Source organism: Microcaecilia unicolor, chromosome 1, assembly GCF_901765095.1.
Source record: "Microcaecilia unicolor chromosome 1, aMicUni1.1, whole genome shotgun sequence".
NCBI classification, from domain to species: Eukaryota; Metazoa; Chordata; class Amphibia; order Gymnophiona; family Siphonopidae; genus Microcaecilia; species Microcaecilia unicolor.
Window position 1 is genome coordinate 71,293,926 of NC_044031.1, and position 21,640 is coordinate 71,315,565.

Below are 21,640 nucleotides of genomic sequence, written 5' to 3' on the forward strand. Positions count from 1 at the left end.
TTTTTTTTCTTTTAGAAGGTAGCGATGGTAATATTCCATCCTATCTAATAAAACGCACCTCCAACATTCTGAAGCTGACTCTGTGGACTGTGGCTGAAGCATTCCTGCGCTCTCTAAGGCTCCACCTACTGAACCGACGTCACGTACTTCCTACTACGTCAGCCGCAGCACTGACCAACAGCACGACACCAGCATGAGGCCCCCGTCCCTGCCGCCCTCGCCGCAACGCCACGCCCCCCAGGTCGCCGCCCCCAGGCGTGCACGCTTGGCCCTTCTCATTTCCTGTTTCCACAATGAGGGCGGGACCAGACCTAACACCAGAGCTAACACAGAGAGAAGGGCCGAGGCTGCACGCCTTTAACGCTGCTTTCGTGTGAAGATGATTTTTACAATTTAGAGCGAGTGCGCCTGGAACTGGGAGGGAGGGGAACCCTGAAACTCGCAGGGAGGGAGGAGGGAGGAGGGAGACCCTGGAACTCGGAGGGAGGGCAACCCTGGAACTCGGAGGGAGGGAGACCCTGGAACTCGGAGGGAGGGGGACGACCCTGGAACTCAGAGGGGGCCCATGGCACACACTCTCATTCTCACACACACACTCGCACCCAGTCTCACTCTCTCTCTCTGCCACACACACACTCGCACATTCATTCACTCTCTCTCTCTCACACACACACACACTCGCACATTCATTCACTCTCTCTCTCTCACACACACACTCGCACATTCACTCTCTCTCTCACACAGTCTCACACACATACTCTCAAACATACACACTCTGAGGACAACCTTGCTAGCACCCGTTTCATTTGTGTCAGAAACGGGCCTAATTTACTAGTAATATAATAATTTTCAAGAGAAAAACAGCAATCTCCCCTTGCTGGAATTACTGAGGATAGAAAATTACTTGGAGGAGAATGTGAATGTTTGTTTACCGGCTCAGTTACTGCTATACAGACCACTCCACCGTAGCATCACATAGGAAGGTGGTTTGGTATTGATAGATGGCACAGGAGCAGTGAACAAAGTAGCTGAAAGTAAGTCCTTAGTAAACAGCACACTACACAGGATTATGTTCCTCGAAGAATGAAAGAGAAACCAACAAAATTATATGTATGTGTGTGCTTAACTGAATGAGGCAAATAATACGCTATTATATGTAGTAAACACTGTAGAGAAAACAATGAAGATTATCAGAAAGAAGAAATGGGATAGATCTATGAGCTACTTGTTGAATTCCAGTGCCCACTATTTAGGATCACAATCGAAGGCAGAACTTAGAAACGGTTATGAGATTCAAAGTGATTACAAGGAAAACAAAGAGGATTATTAGCATGGGTTCCTGACTGCTCAAAGACTACAACCAATAAAGAAAAGTCGCATTCAAAGACTGGGGTAGGGTAAAATAGGACTTGCTAGATGACAGAAACAAAAGAGTTATGGTGAAAATACTGCAGCAAGTCAACAATGTGAAATGATATCAGCCTCCACAAGCTGGAAGACAAAGACTGTATGGTGAGAGAGCATGGTGAACACAAATCCACTGCTGAATAAAATAAGATGCAGTGGGTCAGCAACTGAAGATCAAAGTTACATTTTGATTTTATTTCCTCATTTTTTCTGGAGTGGAACTCAAGTCAATGAATTGCTGGAAGCACACTGTAATCTGAGAAAATAGGTATTTTATCTCCAATAACCTGGCCACGGGCATATTTATAAAATCACTACTTGAATATGGATAACAGGAATGTAAATATAAAATAATTATAAATGCCTAGGGTAGTCCAAAAGGCAGCAATAATAGTGCGTACCATCTGTGTCCAAAGCAGAGTAGGCTCCATGAACACTCCTCTGCATCTGGACCTATAAGGCCTATGTGCAGATGGGAGATATTGGGCTTAGGAGGCTCCACAGCCAAGTAGTCAATGAAGGAGAACTTCTCACAACTCGGGTCATTTGGTAGACAACAGATGCAGAGAAAAAAATAACAAAGAGAATAACATTGTTTGCAGAGATATTCTGCATGTCATTCTGTTAGGCTACTGTCATTACCATGCAGAATACAAATTAATGAAGGCGCATTCTCTGTTAACCAGTAAGTGCGTGGTAATCCAAACTCAATAGCTGGTTAACGCTTCCATACCCATTTTCCATCCATGACAAGCCTCCTCCAAACAATATATATTTTTTAAAAACAGCTAACATGGAGTTAGCCTACAGAAAAGGGGAAAATAGTTTACAATGCTTTAATGTATTTTGCCATAGCCTGTTTTCCCATGCTAAACACGCATTAAGGGCCAACGTGGTTTACTAGAAGGGCCCCTAAACTAGCTCCCATTTGTTGAAATGATTTTGAAGTAAATGGCTTGCACTAAATAAATATACTTATTTATTTTTTCTGGAACCTGCGCCTTCCATTTACTGCTTTGGGTTACCAGTTTAATAGGAACCAGCAATACTCTAATGTATCATAAGCCTTTACTCTCAACCATCACCTTCACACCACATAGCCTAGCTATCACAGGTTTGATAAACAGCAAGGCAAACGGATTGCAATATCCAATGTGGAAATAAAAAAAGAACACTTCAGCAAAAGATTTAACTCAATACACATGCTCCAGTGTTTTACATGGTAGTTTTTTGCCCCAAGAGGCTGCTTCAGGGGCCAAAGATTACTGTAAACACACAAATATATTGTGTCAGTATGTTTTAAACTAAACATGACCATTTGGGGCATTCATGTGTAAAGACCTGGAGCATGTGTAGTAAATACGGTCTTCTACAATATAGGACCAGTATGCTCTTCTTTATTTTCCACACTAGCTTTTACAGGGCCAGGCTCTGGTCAGGTGCTAGAGACTCCCTTCAGAACCTAGGGTACATGAAGCCTTGATCTGGCAAGTAGATGCCATTAGCTGGTAACCCCTTCCAGACACTCTCTTAAAGTTGTTAATGCTATATTCACAGCCCTAAGACTTCAGGAGAGTGGCCAAGGTAAGAATCAAACTAAACTAGATTATTTTGCCTGGCAGCAAGCAACACTGTCATTAGGCCAAACATGTAGTACAAGTACAAATGGGTCCCAATTGAAAAGAGAATATTTTTTTCCAGTACAATACAAAAGACATTTAAGGTGTAAGTAGTTTCAAAGCTAACTGAAAATGTTTAGCAAATAATCAGCTGTTGCCCTCTTAAGCATAACATGTGCCCTAAAATATTTTGTCAATCTCTCAATCAATTAGCTCTCAAAAATTTTTTTTGTGGATCAGACAGTGAAACAGAAAGCACAGCTTTTGTAGGCCCGCCTATATTCCTCATCGGACCTTTTTTATATTTAAATATATAGTCTCCAAATATATAGTTTCCAAAATAAATATTCTCCAAATATCTTCTCTCATTATACTCGGTTTTAAAGCAATACTTACCTTCAAGATATTCATAAACTGCAGCAAAAGGGCTTCTATAATTTCATAGATTCCATTCTCAGATTGCTTCTGTTCCTTTCCTTTTGATGCAGTTTATGAATATCTTGAAGATAAGTATAACTTTAAATATAAAAATGGACCAATGAGGAATATAGGCGTCTACAAAATCTGTGCTTTCTGTTTCACCATCTAATGGTTTGAGAACTGATTAAGAGATTGGATTTTGTACTGTTAGTTCTCTTTGTTTTAGCCACATATACATAGTACCACATTATTATTTTTAAAATGTTTTGCTTCAGCAAAAAAATAAATTCACAACATAAAAACATTTCATTTAAAGGACTACAAAGAGCAGGAGTAGAAATTGGATATTCTAGAAAGCAGCTACATAATTAACACAAAATAAGCTTACCCCTGGAATTATTATAGTACCAATCCCATTTTTCAATTTTGATCGTCCTCTTCCTCCTCGTCCTGAAAGCCCTGAGCCACGTGGCCTCCTCTTCCCTGGAAATCCAGATCCACGGCCCTAAGTAACACAACAGCAGTATTACTTTTATACAGACAGACAGCAGAGGTGCTCATATGTATTTTTTCCTTTTACCTTCCTCTCTAACCCCTTTATTTTCTTCTCAGCACAAGTCAGGTGCATTAGGACCACAGGCCAGCAGCACTACAACAAAATACTATATGTTGCTTATAACGGATAGAGCTCCTTAGCAACCTAAAAGGATCTGTACATCAGGTCTAGATCCCACCACCTATATTACTATATGCCATAATATGACTATTAAACCACAAGGTTACCAAATGCTTAATGTTATCCTTTAATGAACATGCCACATAGTAATGTTTCCTCTTTCTAAGAGCACACACACTAAAATATATTATATACTGTTTTTAGATTGCACTGAGATTTAAACTTAACATGTTTAGTCATTTGCCATGAAGATATGCTAATTAAATTGGTTGCCTTGTAAAAGCTCCTGTCATGACAACATTTTTATTAATAATTCTCAGAGTAAAGGGGACTTTACCAAAATCAGTTCATTGCTCCAGCAGGTAACATCAAAACTGCAAGAAACTTATTAATACACAGTAGAGACTGTAATGGTAACTACCAAAATGTGCATCTAAATCTGATGTAATATAACTCCTGCAGAGTTAATATAGTCTCCAGCTTTACTCTCACATCCTTGCAAGGATCCTATACACTTGTCCTGTGCTTTCTTGAATTCTGTTAATGTATTGTCACTGAGAGTTATACATGTATTCATTAATCATCCTGTGAAGAAATCTTCCTTATGATAATCCTAAATTTAAATCCATTGAGACTTCATTCCTTTTGTTCTAAACCTCTTTCCACTGAAAACTATGCTTGCTTTATGATACCTTTGATGCTTTCAAATGTTCTATTCTCAGTCCTCTATTCTGAAATACACATAACTCAGCACACTTCTTGTCTGTCCTATCTGTATTTGGTCACTGAACGAGTGTTCCAGTTGGTATGTTCCTTATGTATCCTTTCATATAGCATTTGTGTGGCTGTGTGCTATATGTTTTGGTGTGACAGTTAGAAATTATTTTTGGTTTTATTTTTATTCTTCTTAAAATGTGTTTCAAAGAGGTGAGCACCTATATTAGGATATTTTGGGTAGCCAAAGACTGCTTGCCATGAAACCACTTTGAAAGAATATTTTGTTTTCATGTCTGATGTGGGGGCAGCCGACAGAGACTAGTGGGGCCCAAAACACATCTAATTCAGGACTTAACTTAGGCATTTAAGTTTCAGATTTTGTGTTTTACTCAAACATGGATTGGGAAGGAGGATTTATTTACATTGGAACAGTTCTGGCCAGACTTTTTTTTTTAACATATCTTTGTAAGTTTATCAATTTTAAAGGGTGGGGCTGGCAATTTGATATCAAGATTATATGTTTGTCTATTTAGTGGGATTTATTACCCACTTTTATGAAGACATTAACCAAATGCAATGTACAACAGGTATACCTTGATAAACATCTTATACTGTTTAACAGGATGACAATACTAAAAACACCACCTCACTTTTTGAAAGACGTTTTTTTTTTTTAAACAAAAGTAATTTGAGGTAACAGCAATGGTTGCCAAAGTAATAACAGAGATTGTGGATACAATGAACTGTATTCCTGTCCTTCAACGTATTTTGAATAATTAGAAGGGCCTCAACCTGCAGGACATTAGTATACAGCACATTATTTAAAAATGTATGTACTGTACCTATCACAGATGTTTTTGGCAGAGTACAAAGTCACATACACAACAAAATCTCAAATACAATTAAACAAATAATAAAACCACAAAAACATCATCCTCCAACATTATAAAATACTTGCTCTGATTATTCTACTGCATCAAAAATATATCTTAAATTTTCTAAAAAGCCTAGCTAAATAAAAATGTTTTAAGATCTTTCTTCAAATCAGTAAAGCTCTGGATGCTTCCTAGCTTCAATGGAATTGTGTTCCAAAGGTCTGGTCCCGCTACATGGAAGATCGTATTCCTAAGTCCCTCCAACCAGACATCAAACATTTGTTTTCAGACATCAGAGAGCATCTGGGCTTGTAAATATGCAACTTAGATGCCAACAGAGGTGAAACTTGACCACTGAGAACCTTAAACATTAAACAAAGGATTTTAAACTTTACCCTACTGGCAATTGGAAGCCAGTGAAGCTCCATCAATTCCAGAGTAATGTGATCATAATGACCCCTACTGGTACGAACCCTTGCAAAGGCATTTTGTACAACTTGTAATACTTTAAATTGATTGTGCTTCATCCCAAACAATAATCCATTGCAATATTCAAAACAAGATGCAATAATGTACTGAATGACCTTCCTAAAATTAGTAAAGGTCAGAAGATCTCTCAATCTCTTCAATAAGCTTAATTTAAAGAAAACATCTTTAATAATTTTTTAATATGCCACTTTAAAGTTAAAGCAAAGTCCATTATTACACTTAAATTTTGAATTTTAATGACCACAGGAATAGAATCTGACCCAAACTGAAACGTATTAGATATATCAGTACATGGAAATTTGTCAACAGCAAGAATTGAGGATTCAAAAAGTTCAATTTTAGATTTGCTTCCATCCAAGTTTGAACAGTATGGAGATACAAAGTTTATCAGATGTAGGTAGCTGTAAAAGAATCGGTTAAAGGCACCAAAAATTGGATATCATCTGCATAAATTCTAAAATCACATTGTCCAAATCTCCAACTCCTCCAGGAGATTGATGATATGTGCTGAGTCTCACATAAGAATCTATTTGTGGAATGAATGGGCGTAAAAAATTATCTCCAAATAAAAGAAGTTCCAGAATTGATCCGTTTCTGGATATGACAGGAAGTCTGGATGTATCTATTAGAGTTGTGTATCTTAAGCAAAATATAAAACATAGGGATCACTGATCTTTCACATGCAAAAAAATCTCTTTCCCAGGTGATATACCCTGCGTTGAAGGCCAGAAGAACCACCTAATTTATTTTTGCAAAGTGGCTGTAAGATCTTCATTCAAATGGTTAAAATTATGCCTTACCTGCTGATAATTTTCTTTCCTTTAGTAGCAGCAGATGAATCCAAGAATTGGTGAGGTTATGTCCATCTACCAGCAGGTGCAGATAGAAATTACAAACCTGAAGGCAGTGATACTAGACGGCCAGCTCCTCCTTCACCTCAATACATGTCTCATCACCAAGCAGAATCAGACAAGAAACCAGGAAGCCTTCCTCACCAACCATAGAAAACAAAAACTTGTCAGTCTGACTTAAGAGAAACCACGAATGGAGTCCTCTTCAGTGGTTTCTGCTCTCTTTCCTCTTCTCCTTTTTTTTTTTGTTTGAAATTACAGACCAGGACAAGAACAGATAGACAAAACAAGCACGGCTGACAAACGGCGGGATCCTGGATTCATCTGCTGCTACTAAAGGAAAGAAAATTATCAGTAGGTAAGGCATAAGTTTACCTTCCTTAGCGTATACAGCAGATGAATCCAAGAACTGGTGGGATGTACAAAAGCAATCCCTAAGTAGGGTGGGAAGTCGCTGCTCCCTGAGACAGAACCGCTGCTGCAAAGGCAGCATCTGAATAGTGAAAGCACACCCGTTCCACCCAGAAGTAGATAGCAAACTAGTGAAATGAGCCTGGAATGCTGACGGGATGCAACCTTTTCAAAAAATCCACAAAGTATCTGCAATCCAACGTGAAAAAAATCAGATCAGAGGCTGCCGTTCCACAGAAAGAACCAGCAACAAAGACAAAGAGAAGATCTGAACGCTGAAAAATATGCAAATACCGGAGAGCCCTCTGAACATCCAGAAGTGCCGTATACTCCACGTGAAAATCCCCCTCCCGAAAGGAGGCAGTCTCCCATCCAAGTAGAAACCAGCCAGGCCCAACCCTGTGCTGAGCTTCCATGATCAGAGATGAGGCACACTCAGGGTGGTGTGCTCATAGGCAATGTCTGTACTGCCAGTATAAAAAGAGTTCCACAAAGGAAGGAGGGAAACTTCCAAGCTGTTCAAGCAACTGCCCTCAGAGAAAAACTGAGGGGACAGAAAAGTCTGTAAATAAAAACACTAAATAGGCCCTTCTACAAGTGCAACACACAAGAAGCCCTGCTCCGATGCTGTTCACTGCTTCCCACACCAGGAACAACCTTTCGCCAATGCAGGAACTAAGAAAATCTTAAGTCACCACAGACAGTCAGGCCTCCTGGAGCCCGCCGCCATCAATGCATCCACTTAGGCAAACATGGCTTTCCAGCTCAGGTGATTCTTGCTGCCTTTGTGCAGAAAGGGACTGCCCTGAAAAGACTCCCTCTGAATAGAGGAAGACAGGGGAGAAATGGACCCTACTGCTGAGCTGGAGAGAAAACATCCCCTCTTCGGGGCAGGGTCCATCAGAAGAGACTGAGACGGGGAACAAGCCAGAAAACTCCAAAGGCTGAACTAAAAACGAACTGTTAGCTCCCCTACCAGACTTCTGCAACATATAGGCATACAAAGCAGCAGAATGATCAGGCGACCCTCAGGGGGAGGAATGCTGGCTTCGGCCTAACCCCTGGTAAGCCTTTCCTCAGCTGAGAGGTGCCCAGCTCTACCACCGGCTGCCTTTCAGGTGCTGTGGAGGACTTGCAGCTCATCTGCATATCCTTACAGCCTTCTCCGGGGTGACACCCAGGTCCACTCCGATCCACTCAGGGCCTCCACTCTAGGTGCCCAGCGCTCCCACCAGTTGCTGTGGAGGACTTGCAGCCCTTCTGCATTTCCTCGCAGCTGTATCCGGGCTGACTCCAGTTCCACCCCGATCTTCCCAGGGCCTTCACTCCAAGTGCACAGAGTTTCCAGGTGCTTTTTGGCTAGGATCAGGCGACCCTCAGGGGGAGGAATGCTGGCTTCAGCCTAACCCCTGATAAGCCTTTCCTCAGCTGAGAGGTGCCCAGCTCTACCACCGGCTGTCTTTCAGGTGCTGTGGAGGACTTGCAGCTCATCTGCATATCCTTACAGCCTTCTCCGGGGTGACACCCAGGTCCACTCCGATCCACTCAGGGCCTCCGTTCTAGGTGCCGCGCGCCGGGGCATTTTTCTCTTTACATCTAATCTTCTTCCCAGTTGCTAAAGTACCTCAGTCATTTATGGCCCCTATTCACATTCTCTTCCTAGCCCTGTCCCTTCCTAATCTTTTCCCTCACCCCCTACGTCTCTCCACTACAGGAATTCACTGCCCATCCATCGACTTCATCACCTCACCTTCTCTCCTACTCTCTTCCTCCCTCTTGGCTTTTAATCTCCGCCTCTTTTTTCCGTCCATTTTGCCTTCCCCATTCCACCTAAATACCTCTCGCCTTCGACGCCTTCGTGGCCACACCTCTCCTACTCTCCTCCGCTCTCTTTTACTCCTTCTCTTACTCTCAGCCGGTGACATCAATCCCAATCCTGGCCCCCCTCACCAACTATTATCCCAACTCTACAGATCTCACCGCGACCTCTCTAACCTATCTCTATTTCTCTACTCCCCTCCTCTTCTCTGCCCTTCTCTTGCGCCCTATGGAATGCCCGCTCTATCTGTAACAAACTTGCCTATATCCAGGACCTCTTTATCTCGCGTCACCTCCATCTGCTCGCCATAACAGAAACCTGGCTCTGCCCTGATGACTCTGCTTCAGTCGCAGCCCTGTGCCATGGCGGTTACCTATTTTCACATACTCTTCGCCCTGCTGGCCATGGGGGCGGTGTTAGACTACTTCTCTCTCCCTCCTCCAGATTTCAACCCCTTCTTCCACCTCAATCTCACTGTTTTTCCTCCTTTGAAGTCCACTCTATCCGCCTTTTCTCTCCTCTGCCTCTTCGAATAGCTGTCATTTATTGTCCCCCTGATAAGTCCCTTTCATCCTCAGTGACTTTGACGCCTGGCTTGCCTTCTTCCATGATCCTTCCTCCCCCTCTCTCATCCTTGGTGACTAATATTCCTGCTAATGATCCTTCCAACTCTTATATTTCCAAGTTACTCGCTTTAATGTCCTCCTTTAATCTCCAACTATGCTCCACCTCCCCCACTCATCAAAATGGTCACTGTCTTGATCTCATCTTCTCCTCCAACTGTTCACCCTCTAGTTTCCTTGCCGCTGATCTTCCCTCCTCTGATCACCATCTTATAACTTTCACACTTAAATCTCCTCCCTCCCAGTCCCGTCCTATCTTATCTAATTTATCTAGGAATCTTCATGATATTGACCCTTCATCTCTATCCTCCCATGTTTCAAACCTCCTCTCTACTGTGGCACCATCCACGTCTGTCAACGAGGCTGTTTCTTCTTACAACAATACTCTATCCTCTGCCTTAGATACTCTTGCACCTTTGATGACCCGCCCTGTAAGGCGTACAAAAACCCCAACCTTGGCTGACTTCTAATATCCGCTACCTATGTTCCTGTACCCGCTCCGCCGAACGCCTCTGGCGGAAATCTCGGGCCCTTGCTGAATTCTTTCACAACAAGGTTCAAAAGATAAACCTTGCTTTCTCTACCTCACCAGCTCTCCCTCCACTAGTCCGTTCCCCTCTCTCTCCTTCCCCTCATTCCCTTTCCTCCTTTCCTGAAGTTACTATTGAGGAAACTACACTTCTCCTTTCTTCCTCAAAATGTACCACCTGTTCCTCTGATCCCATTCCCACCCACCTTCTTAATGCCATCTCTCCTGCTCTTATTCCTTTTATCTGTCACATTCTCAACCTCTCACTTGCCACTGTGACTGTCCCTGCTGCCTTTAAACATGCTGTGGTCACACCTCTCCTTAAGAAGCCTTCACTCGACCCTACTTGTCCCTCTAATTACCGACCCATCTCCCTCCTTCCTTTTCTCTCCAAATTACTTGAGCGTGCTGTTCACTGCCGCTGCCTTGATTTTCTCTCCTCACATGCTATTCTTGACCCACTACAATCTGGTTTTCGCCCTCTCCACTCAACCGAAACTGCGCTTACTAAAGTCTCCAATGACCTATTACTGGCTAAATCCAGAGGTCAATATTCCATCCTCATTCTTCTTGATCTTTCCGCTGCTTTTGACACTGTCGATCACAGCATACTTCTCGATACCCTGTCCTCACTTGGATTCCAGGGCTCTGTCCTTTCCTGGTTCTCTTCCTACCTCTCCCTCCGCACCTTTAGTGGTCACTCTGGTGGATCCTCTTCTACTTCTATCCCTCTGCCTGTCGGCGTACCTTAGGGTTCTGTTCTTGGTCCCCTCCTCTTTTCTATCTACACTTCTTCCCTTGGTTCATTAATCTCATCCCATGGCTTTTCCTACCATCTCTATGCTGATGACTCCCAAATCTACCTTTCTACCCCTGATATCTCACCTTGCATCCAAACCAAAGTTTCAGCGTGCTTGTCTGACATTGCTGTCTGGATGTCTCAACGCCACCTGAAATTAAATATGACCAAAACCGAGCTTCTCATTTTCCCCCCCAAACCCACCTCCCCGCTCCCCCCGTTTTCTATTTCTGTTGATGGCTCTCTCATTCTCCCTGTCTCCTCAGCTCGAAACCTTGGGGTCATCTTTGACTCTTCTCTCTCCTTCTCTGCTCAATATCCAGCAGATTGCCAAGACCTGTCGTTTCTTTTTTTACAACATCCGTAAAATCCACCCCTTTCTTTCCGAGCACTCTACCAAAACCCTCATCCACACCCTTGTCACCTCTCGTTTAGACTACTGCAATCTGCTTTTTGCTGGCCTCCCACTTAGTCACCTCTCCCCTCTCCAGTCGGTTCAAAACTCTGCTGCCCGTCTCATCTTCCGCCAGGGTCGCTTTACTCATACTACCCCTCTCCTCAAGACCCTTCACTGGCTCCCTATCCATTTTCGAATCCTGTTCAAACTTCTTCTACTAACCTATAAATGTATTCACTCTGCTGCTCCCCAGTATCTCTCCACACTCGTCCTTCCCTACACCCCTTCCCGTGCACTCCGCTGCATGGATAAATCCTTCTTATCTGTTCCCTTCTCCACTACTGCCAACTCCAGACTTCGCGCCTTCTGTCTCGCTGCACCCTATGCCTGGAATAAACTTCCTGAGCCCCTACGTCTTGCCCCATCCTTGGCCACCTTTAAATCTAGACTGAAAGCCCACCTCTTTAACATTGCTTTTGACTCGTAACCACTCGCCTCCACCTACCCTCCTCTCTTCCTTCCCGTTCACATTAATTGATTTGATTTGCTTACTTTATTTATTTTTTGTCTATTAGATTGTAAGCTCCTTGAGCAGGGACTGTCTTTCTTCTATGTTTGTGCAGTGCTGCGTATGCCTTGTAGCGCTATAGAAATGCTAAACAGTAGTAGTAGTAGTAGTAATGAGCTTTGGGGGGGGGGGGGAGGTCAGAAATCCCCTGCCCCAGAGAAGCCCCCAGTGGCTGACGTGTATCCTGAAAAAAACAATGCACATCGGGGGCCCATCAGATTCCTTCTGGAAAACGTAGCCCTCTAGAACCCATCTGCCCGAGATGGGCATAAAAACTCCCCCAATCATGAAAAGGGCTGCTGAGGTCAACCTCTCTTAAAAAGAAAGGTTCAAATTAAGGGTTTCAGAGCTGAGAAGATCCTGCTCAGACAATATAGAAACAGCTTAAAGCAGTTCTCTTCTTCCCTTGGATCCCCTTGCATAGTGGATTTGTGCCACTGCCCCAGCTACATGCAAACAGTTTCTGACTCAACAGTGATTTTGGTAAAGGAAACCAAAGGCTGGAGAAAATAAAGGGGAATCCCCTGTACCAGCAGTCTCTAATGGAACACAAGTTCATTTAGGAGAAGCCGCCCCTCCCCCCTGCCCACATCAAGGCCGCTGTCATGTCTGTGGCCGTGACCACCCTCAGACTTACCTTATTCCTGGGGGTCAGCTTCCTAGCTGGCTCCTGTTTCTTCTGTCTGTCCTTTCTGAGCTAGCTCTAGCTCTCTGTGCTGGCTGCATCCAGCAGCATGCCACTAATTGCCTCACTATACTGCACCTGTGGGTGTTGCATGGGTTAGCTCTCTCTCTCTCTCTCTGTGCTGGCTGCTTCCAGCATGACTCTAATTGCTTCACTACACTACACCTGGGTGTGGGAAGCCTCTCTGTGTTTCACTGTGCTTTCTGCCTGCTCTGTGGTTTGTGCCTGAACAGCCTCCGTAGTTGCTTAGAGATTGCTGCAGCTGTGCCTTTGGTGTTGAAGGGCTTTATTAAGCACTTAGAGACTGCAGCCTTTGCCTTTGCATTGCCAATGCCTCCGCAGTGCCTTAGGTCCCGAGGTTAGTGTGCTGTTTGCACAGTTAGCTTTCCTTGTCTTTTCTTGTGGGCTTCCATCCCTTCTGCTTTGCGAGTTACTATCACCTGTGGGCCTTGCCTTCTGGCTCAGGGTATTATTGCTCTGTGGGCTTTCAGCCCTTCTGTGTTTATTGCTCTGTGGGCTTTTAGCCCTTCTGTGTCTATTGCTCTGTGGGCTTCCAGCCCTTCTGAGCCCATTGCTCTGAGGGCCTCCAGTCTATCTGCGTATATCCCTTTTACCTGTGGGCTTCCAGGCCTTTCTGGGTGTCTCTCTCTGACCTGCAGGCTTTCAGCCTTTCTGTGTTTATTATTCTCTGTGGGCTTCTAGCCTTTCTGTTATCCCTGTGCAGTGGTGCAGCAGCACACTGTCTGAGTCTAGTTCCGTGCTCTGTCGCCCTCGTGTATCCCAGACCCAGGGTGGGTCCTCTGGATCTTCAGTTCCTGCCTTATCCTGCAAGTCCTGCCGGCCACCTGCACTTCGGAGCTCAACTCCGGAGGAACGGTGGCTAAGCGCAGGTGAAGCTGTTCCTGTTTCTTCTGTTCTAGTTGCCTGCCTTGTACTACTCCAGTCCAGAATTCCAGTACTGCTCTTCTGTGTTTCCAGTCCCGAGGTGGTCTTGCCTGCCGCTGCCGCTCCTCGGCAGTGGCCCAAGTGCTCACGAACTCCAGTCCTGCCTCGAGGACCTGACAGAATGCCAAGGCCCTCAAGAACGCAACAGCCGCAGGGCGGGAAAGGATCAGAGCTGGTATCAGGAGAGAAGAGGGCCGTGCCACCAAAAAGGCGCACGTTCCCGCCATTTTAGTGTGTGAAAAGGCTGCTCGGGGAAGGGGAACTTCAGCACTTCTCTCTCCAGCGTTCAAACATGCCACCACACAGAGTCCCGCTGCGGAGCATCTGCTACAGCAGTGGGAACAGCTTTCAAATGCCAGCGTCGCCCACATTAAAGCACAGTACCCCCGCACCGAAAACAGAAAAGGCAGGGACCCACCGAATAGCAGGTGTCTCTGGAGGAAAAGCACAGATGCAGCAGCCTGATGCCTAACCGGCACACAGACTGAAAGCACAGCACTAAGACAGGGAAACCCTTTACTGCCCGGTCCTGTCAGAAATCTTGTTGTTTTTTTTAACACCAAATGAAGGCAAAGGGGCTCTCTTGTTTGTTTATTTTTTTACTGGTGAGGAAGAATAAAGCTCTAAAGAATGGGAGGCAAGGGGGGAAAGGGTGAAGCAGGGACCCAGAAGACTGAGTACGCCCTCAATGTCGGCACCACCAGTCAGACACCCCTAAACTCAACTAGCCCACAGGATCCAGGAGTATCCCCAACAGACAAATCCAGGAGCTGCAGAAGCGCCGTCCACCACCTGCTGGAGATAGAGATGTACTGAGGTGAAGGAGGAGCTGGCCGTCTGGTATCACTGCCTTCAGCTTTGTAATCTCTATCTCCACCTGCTGGTAGATGCACACAACCTCACCAGTTCTTGGATTCATCTGCTGATACGCTAAGGAAGGATGTAATACGCTGTATCAAAAATATGTCTTTCGACCCTCTTTTACATATTGTACTCTATCTAGTATCACCAAGCCTGTCCCCTTGTCAGCTGGTTTTATTACAATTTAATTGTTGCTGGATAGAAAGTCTAGCGCTCCGTGTTACTCTTCAGTTAAGTTGTGAAAACTTTCAGGATGTTCTCTCTTCAATTACTTGTATATCTCAAAGTACACACTTATAAAATGTTGCAATCGCAGGATCTGGAGGGCCTGGCGGAGTATACATTTTGAATTTCTCTTTAAAATAGATGAATCACATTCTGCATCAGGTTTTTCTGAGAAAGTGTGTGATCTGCAGTTTTCTATTAAACCGAAAGAGATCAATACGAGTTTGTAAAGGATCATATTATGGTGGAATAAAGGACAATCCTTTTCTAAGTACTTTGATATGACTACCAGAAGGTCTACATGTTGAAAGGTTAATAATAGGCATCTCATCTATCTTGTCAATTTCTTAACAGCTGGATCATAGTTCTCTTTGACTGCTCTTTATTCTTCTTATTCTTATAACCCGAGTGGGGCCACAGATGTTTTTTTAAAACTGTTATTTACCGTCTCTTAGGTTTATTGTACTGTTCTGTATCAGAGCTTTTCATGTCTGATTATTACACAGTCAGCAGATATTTACATTTTTTGAAAGCAAACTTTCTTGATTATTTTTCTATTTGTAGTTTTAAGGCTTTTGGGTTACCGCCTCTATGATGTCATTTTATGGACACAACTCACGCAATATTTAATTGACCCGCCAAATGCTGGTAATGTTTCTTTGTTGACTCGTGTTGTGGTGAGCACTTATGCATTAATGTGTATGTAGTAAGTTTTTTTCCAATATTTTATTTAGATATGACATTTATATCCCACATTTTCCCATACAAATTTGAATTCAATTTGGATAAAAAAAAAAGCAATTATCGCAATCTAAAATAGAATTCATAAACCCATGCAGATCAATAAAGGAGAAAAAAAAATAGAGAACCACACAAAATCTGAAAGTACAGCAAGCAGAAGAGAAAGGAGAAAAGGAGTTCAAGCAAAAAAAAAAAAAAAATCTATCCAGGCAGAAGGAATTAGGCATCATTATCAAACAACAGGAATTTTTTCAAAAGGAAACATTTCAAAAATTTGCGGAAAACTAGGTCATCATGCTGTGATCTTATATTTTTCGGCAAAGGAATTCCACCATTTAGCACCTTGGTAAGTAAAACTAGCAGAATAGACTGACTTATATACTACTTTCCTACAGGTAGGGAAATGGAAACACATTGTTAAAAGGAAGAGTAATAAGGGGTTGATTGTAATCAGGGGCAGTGCCATATAACATCTGAAATATAAGAGCACAGAGTTTGAAAATAATCCTGGTTGTAATGGAAAGCCAATATAATTGTATCAGCAGCAGAGTGGCCCTGCCAAAATGCAACATATGAAGGACAAGTCTGGCTGCAGTATTTTAAGCAGTTTGCAATTTCTTTAACACACATTCTTTGCAACCTATATAGATAAAACTACAATAGTCAAATTGGGTCAAGACAAGAGATTGGACAAGTAGTCTGAAAATGTCAATTGAGATGAAAGGCCTAATACGTTTCAGATTCCAAAGTAATTTAAAAGGTTTGGTGATGACAAAGGACACCCTTAGTACTCTAAGAGTGCATCCAGGGGATAAGAAATATGATCAAACATAAAACTGCTGCAGGGATCATGGTCTAGCGGATTAGTTATTAATATTATTAAAAATGTAGTCTTTTCTGAATTTAGTTTTAGTCTAAATTCTGGAGCCCAGGATTGCATTAAGTTGACGCCTGTTTTAATTCTATTGAGAATTTAATGGATGCCACCTTGAAATGGGATATAAATTGTGATATCATCAATGTAAATAAAAGGATGTAATCCCAATGACTTAAACCTTAAAAGGAGCCATCATAACATTAAATAGAACTGGAGAAAAGGGAAAACCGTATGGCACACCACAATCAGAACATCAGGGTAATGAAAAGGAGCCTAACATTGTTACTGCATTAAGATCTTGACTTCAGGAAGCCCTGGAATCATGTAAGGACTTTTCCACAAAGCCCGAACTGGTCTAGTAAATTTAACAGTAGATCAAGGGTCTAGTAAATTTAACAGTAGATCAAGATTCACTATATCAATCACACTTGACAAGTCAAATTGCATTACAAGAATCTTACTACCTAAGCTAATTTCTTTCCTGAGAGTAGAAACTAAGGTGGTTAGGACAGTCTTAGTACTGTAACGCAGTCTGAAGTAGGTGAAAAGTGGAAAGGTAGTCTGTGAGCTCGGATGCTACAAAATTCCTTCCATCAACTTGGTTAGCAAGAGTATGGAAGCAACTGATCTATAATTTGTAACATCACTTGAGGAGTTCTTAGGTATAGCGGTTAATGTAATAGAACCCTTCTCAGCAGGGAAGAGGCAATGAGTGAACATAAAAAATATACACACCTTGAGAAGTTCAATGAATAGGCTATGGGCATTCTTCAATAGATAGCTAGGATATGCATCAATGATACAATGGGATGAGGAATATTTTGAAAAAAAGAATTTAACTGAGTCGTAGGAGGGCAACTGAAAAGAGAACCAGAGAATATTGGCAGGTATTCCAGCACAATACTGAAGCCATGAAGCAGGGGGAGACACACTACTGTCAGCAAGCTGGAGTACAGCCTTCCTAATTACTATCTTCTGTTCAAAGTAAGTAGCTAGTTGATGCACTGTAGGAATAATCTCACTACTAACTATGACCTCTTTTGGTAGAGAAGAATTTATTGTTTGTGGGTATTTAAAATAATGCCAACAACCTGTTCATTGAAATACCAAATCTTAGCCTCTCTAATTTTAGTTTTGTATTCTCTAGCTTTTCTCCATAGCAGTCTATTTTCATCTGATTTATTTTTTGTTCACTTCCTCTCAAGTTTTCTACATTGTCTCTTGAGAGTGAGAATGGACTGACTGAACCAGGGAGATACTTGTTGAAATGAGTTGTGGCTTAATTTTGAGAGGGGCTAGGTTATCCAGAACATGTTCACAGCAATTGTCCCACTGAAGCATGAAATCTGTAGCAGTAGGAGAAAGGAGCTGCTGACTGTTGTATATGTGAGCCCAAAAAAGCAACAATATCTATTCTGCCCCTGGACATGCAAAATAAAGGATCGGTTCTTGTTGGCATGACCTTGGCAGACTCCCTCCAATAAAAAGTGAACTCAAGTTTTTTTATGATCAGACCAGGGTACATAAGACCAACCTGGATTGCCTAAGTGAAATACACCAGTACAAAAGGTGACCTCCAATGTGAGGAGAGGTAGAAGTAGATTGGACACATTGCCAAGAAGATAAGATAAGAAATCGAATAGAGTGTGTTTTACCATCATTGGTATTATCTAAATGTAGGTTGATATCAAGATAATAAGCTGGTTTGCTCCAGTTGTGAATTTTGTTGCTTCCTTTTAATTGGGACCTCTATTATCGGAGAAGTTTTTTTAAAATTCTTTTTATCCACTGCAGCTAGGTAGTTATCTCCATACTTATCATCTATCTATCTATATATAAAACTCACCCCTCAACGTTCTGAAGACAGTGACATCAGTGAAGCCAAGCCCTGACTTCTTTCAAAAAGGTTCGAAGGTTCGTGGTGGTGAAGCCACCAAAATTGCTCCGGGCCCCACCCTCGAGGGTGGAGCAATGGCAGAACAACAAAGGGGTTGGCAGGGAGGGAGGCAGGGAGGCGAGGGGGGGTGGTAAATCGCTACGGGCCCCCCCTCGAGGGCGGAGAAATGGCTGAACGAAGGGGTTGGCAGGGAGGGAGGCAGGGGTTGGGAAATCGCTACGGGCCCCGCCCTCACGTCATACGTCATGACGTTGAGGACGGAGCAATGCCACAACAACGAATGGGTTGGCAGGGGGGGGTGTTGCCGATGAAAACCTTGCTAGCGCCCGTTTCATTTGCTCAGAAACGGGCCTCTTTTACTAGTTTGTCAATAATTCTTGTTGCAAAAACACAGCAAACGGTATGTTTTTAAACCTCATCTAACTTTATTCACTTTTCCAAAGCACACTGGTTAGTATGGATTGCAGAGACATGTTTTTATGATATACCAGAGGCGCTTCACTTCACTTAAGAGCATCTCTTAAGGTTCACAATGACTAATATTAGATTTCTTAATTGTTTTGAATCTGGTGCGTTTGGTTTGCCAGTTTTGATCACTGGTTCAGCTTAGTCACTATTTTCCAATTTGCTATTTTGGTGCCTTATTTGTTTGATTTACATTACTACCTGTAGTATAAAAATACATGTTAATGGAGTTTTTTTTTAATACCTACAGAGAAGAGAATTGCGCTAAGCAATGTTTTTTTTTTACTGCAATACTGTGATAATCGGTACAATTCACATCTGATTTAGGTATTGTTTTCAGTTTTTCACCTAACACTAGATTAGTTTCCATGTCTATATTCTTCAAAATCTCTGTATTTAGCTATTTGACACGTCCCAACATTTATTTTGTTCCTAGTTTGTATTTTCATGCGTATAATGGTCTTTACCTTTTGGTGGCTGATAAATTTGTTCTTCTTTATGAATCTTCCTTTCTTCTGATAGGTTAAGAGGAAGTTTTGGTTTGACTTTACCTATGGATTTTAACATGATTTTTTATGTAAGATTATTAACACCAATATGATGGATTGTCTCCTTTTTAATTCATTGAATAGGTGCATAGTAATGTTAGATATGATTTCACCCTCCAATGATGTGTTTTTCTATTTTTTTTTAATGTTTAATGTGGCACAAGTTGAGACCGAGGATGTAATTAGTGTACTCTTATTTTCAGAATGTATGTCTTATATTCAATCTTCACTTTGAACACTTGCATCTTTAAGTGGTCTAACTGATTGGTTTTATTTATTTCTGGTTGTAGAAACATGATGGCAAATGAGGGCCAAATGGCCCACCCAGTCTGCCCATCTTCAATAACCACCAATGCCTCCTTTTCCTAAGGGATCCAACATGCCTGACTCACGCTTTTTAAAACTCTGACACAGTATTTGTCTCCACCACCTCCACCAGGAGGCCATTCCACATTTCCACCACCCTTTCTATGAAAGAGTATTTTCTTAGATTCCTCCAAAGCCTATTTCCTCTCAACTTCATCCTATGCCCTCTCATTCCAGTGTTTTGAAAAAAGCTCTCCTCCTTTACATTAATGCCACTGAGGAATCAAGACGGCGTCAGAAACGGTTGCCGGATCTCGGAGTTCCTGAGACCCAACAGTGATCGAGAGAAAGAATTTCTATCCCCGACTTCTAGATGGGGAAAAGAAAGGGGAAAACACAGGCTCCTACCTCCACGGCACCAGCGTTGACCCCAACCTCTCGTCGAGCGACACTGGAGAGTTACAGAATCGGGACCCCTGGCGTGCAGGTATCTACTTCTACGGGCTCGCCCCTTCATGGAGCAGTGCGCAGCGTAGAGGGAGCGATGCTGAGCCCCCCTCTCTCACTGCTCCTCCACAACCTGGAAGCATAGTAGTGCCGGCCGGACCACAGCAGCTAGAAGCTTTGTTTGAAGAAGGAGGACCCTCGAGCACTTCAACTCCGGGGAAGGAAACAACAAACCAGGGACAAACGCTAGTCGGGGTCCCTGCTTCCCGTGGATTTACTTCTTTCTGAGAGTGGTGGAGGATTGAAAAGACCTATTCAGGTGACAATGAATTCATTATGGGACGCAATCCAGGAGGTAAATAACACTTTACTTCAAATGAATCTTTCCATAAAAGGCGAAATTGTGGAACTGAAGCAAAGTAGTCAGAATTTGTCTATAAAAGTTCAGGAACAAAATGAAAAAATGTTGAAGATGGAAAATGAGGTTAAACAATTGCAAAACCTAACAGTGACTTTGGTTAAAGAAAAAGAAACTCAGGAAAGAAAGATGGAATACCTGGAAAATAATGGGCGGAAGAATAACCTGAGGCTATTGAATTTTCCTAAATCCCCCTTAAGGTAAAATTATGTATAATCATACCTGATAATTTTCTTTCCATTAATCATAGCTGATCAATCCATAGACTGGTGGGTTGTGTCCATCTACCAGCAGGTGGAGATAGAGAGCAAACTTTTGCCTCCCTATATGTGGTCATGTGCTGCCGGAAACTCCTCAGTATGTCGATATCAAAGCTCCATCCGCAGGACTCAGCACTTAGAGAATTACACCCACGAAGGGACACTCTGCCCAGCTCACCACCGCCGAAACGGGGGAGGGGAATTAACCCAGCTCATCCCCACACAAGTGGGGGAGGGGAATCCGTCCAGCTCATCCCCGCGGAGCGGGGGAGGGACACCACACCCGCCGATGCGGGGGGATCTGGCTTATCCTGCAACCGCAACCGCGGGAGGAGCTGACTGACCCTAACACCGCCGAAGCGGGAGGGGTACAAAGCTGCCCTACAGCCGAACGAAGCGGGAGGGAGTGCCGGCAGAATTTATGTCTCAATCCAGCCCCGTAAAACGGAGGGGAGAGGAATGCAGCAGCTCACTGTAACACAAAGTCGTCTCAACTCTTGAAGAATCCAAGTGAAAGAAGAACTTGAACACGAAGTCCTCCTGAAGTAACTGAAGGCTAAACTTGAACCTAAAATTCAACCAGAATATAAACAGTACAGATATCTGGGAGGGGCTATGGATTGATCAGCTATGATTAATGGAAAGAAAATTATCAGGTATGATTATACATAATTTTACCTTCCATATCATCAAGCTGATCAATCCATAGACTGGTGGGATGTACCGAAGCAGTACTCACCCAGGGCGGGACATAGAAATCCCTGA

The 21,640-nt window shown here is 43.0% G+C and overlaps 1 protein-coding gene across 4 annotated transcripts in view; it reads right to left on the bottom strand.

Annotated features, from left to right (window-relative positions):
* Positions 1-21,640, bottom strand: part of KMT2C (lysine methyltransferase 2C) — a 917,733-nt gene that overhangs the window by 443,421 nt on the left and 452,672 nt on the right. For all 4 annotated transcript variants that reach the window (XM_030198371.1, XM_030198346.1, XM_030198363.1 and 1 more), the window contains one exon: positions 3,835-3,951. In XM_030198371.1, the coding sequence (XP_030054231.1) occupies positions 3,835-3,951 (117 nt within the window). The remainder of the gene's footprint in view (positions 1-3,834; positions 3,952-21,640) is intronic.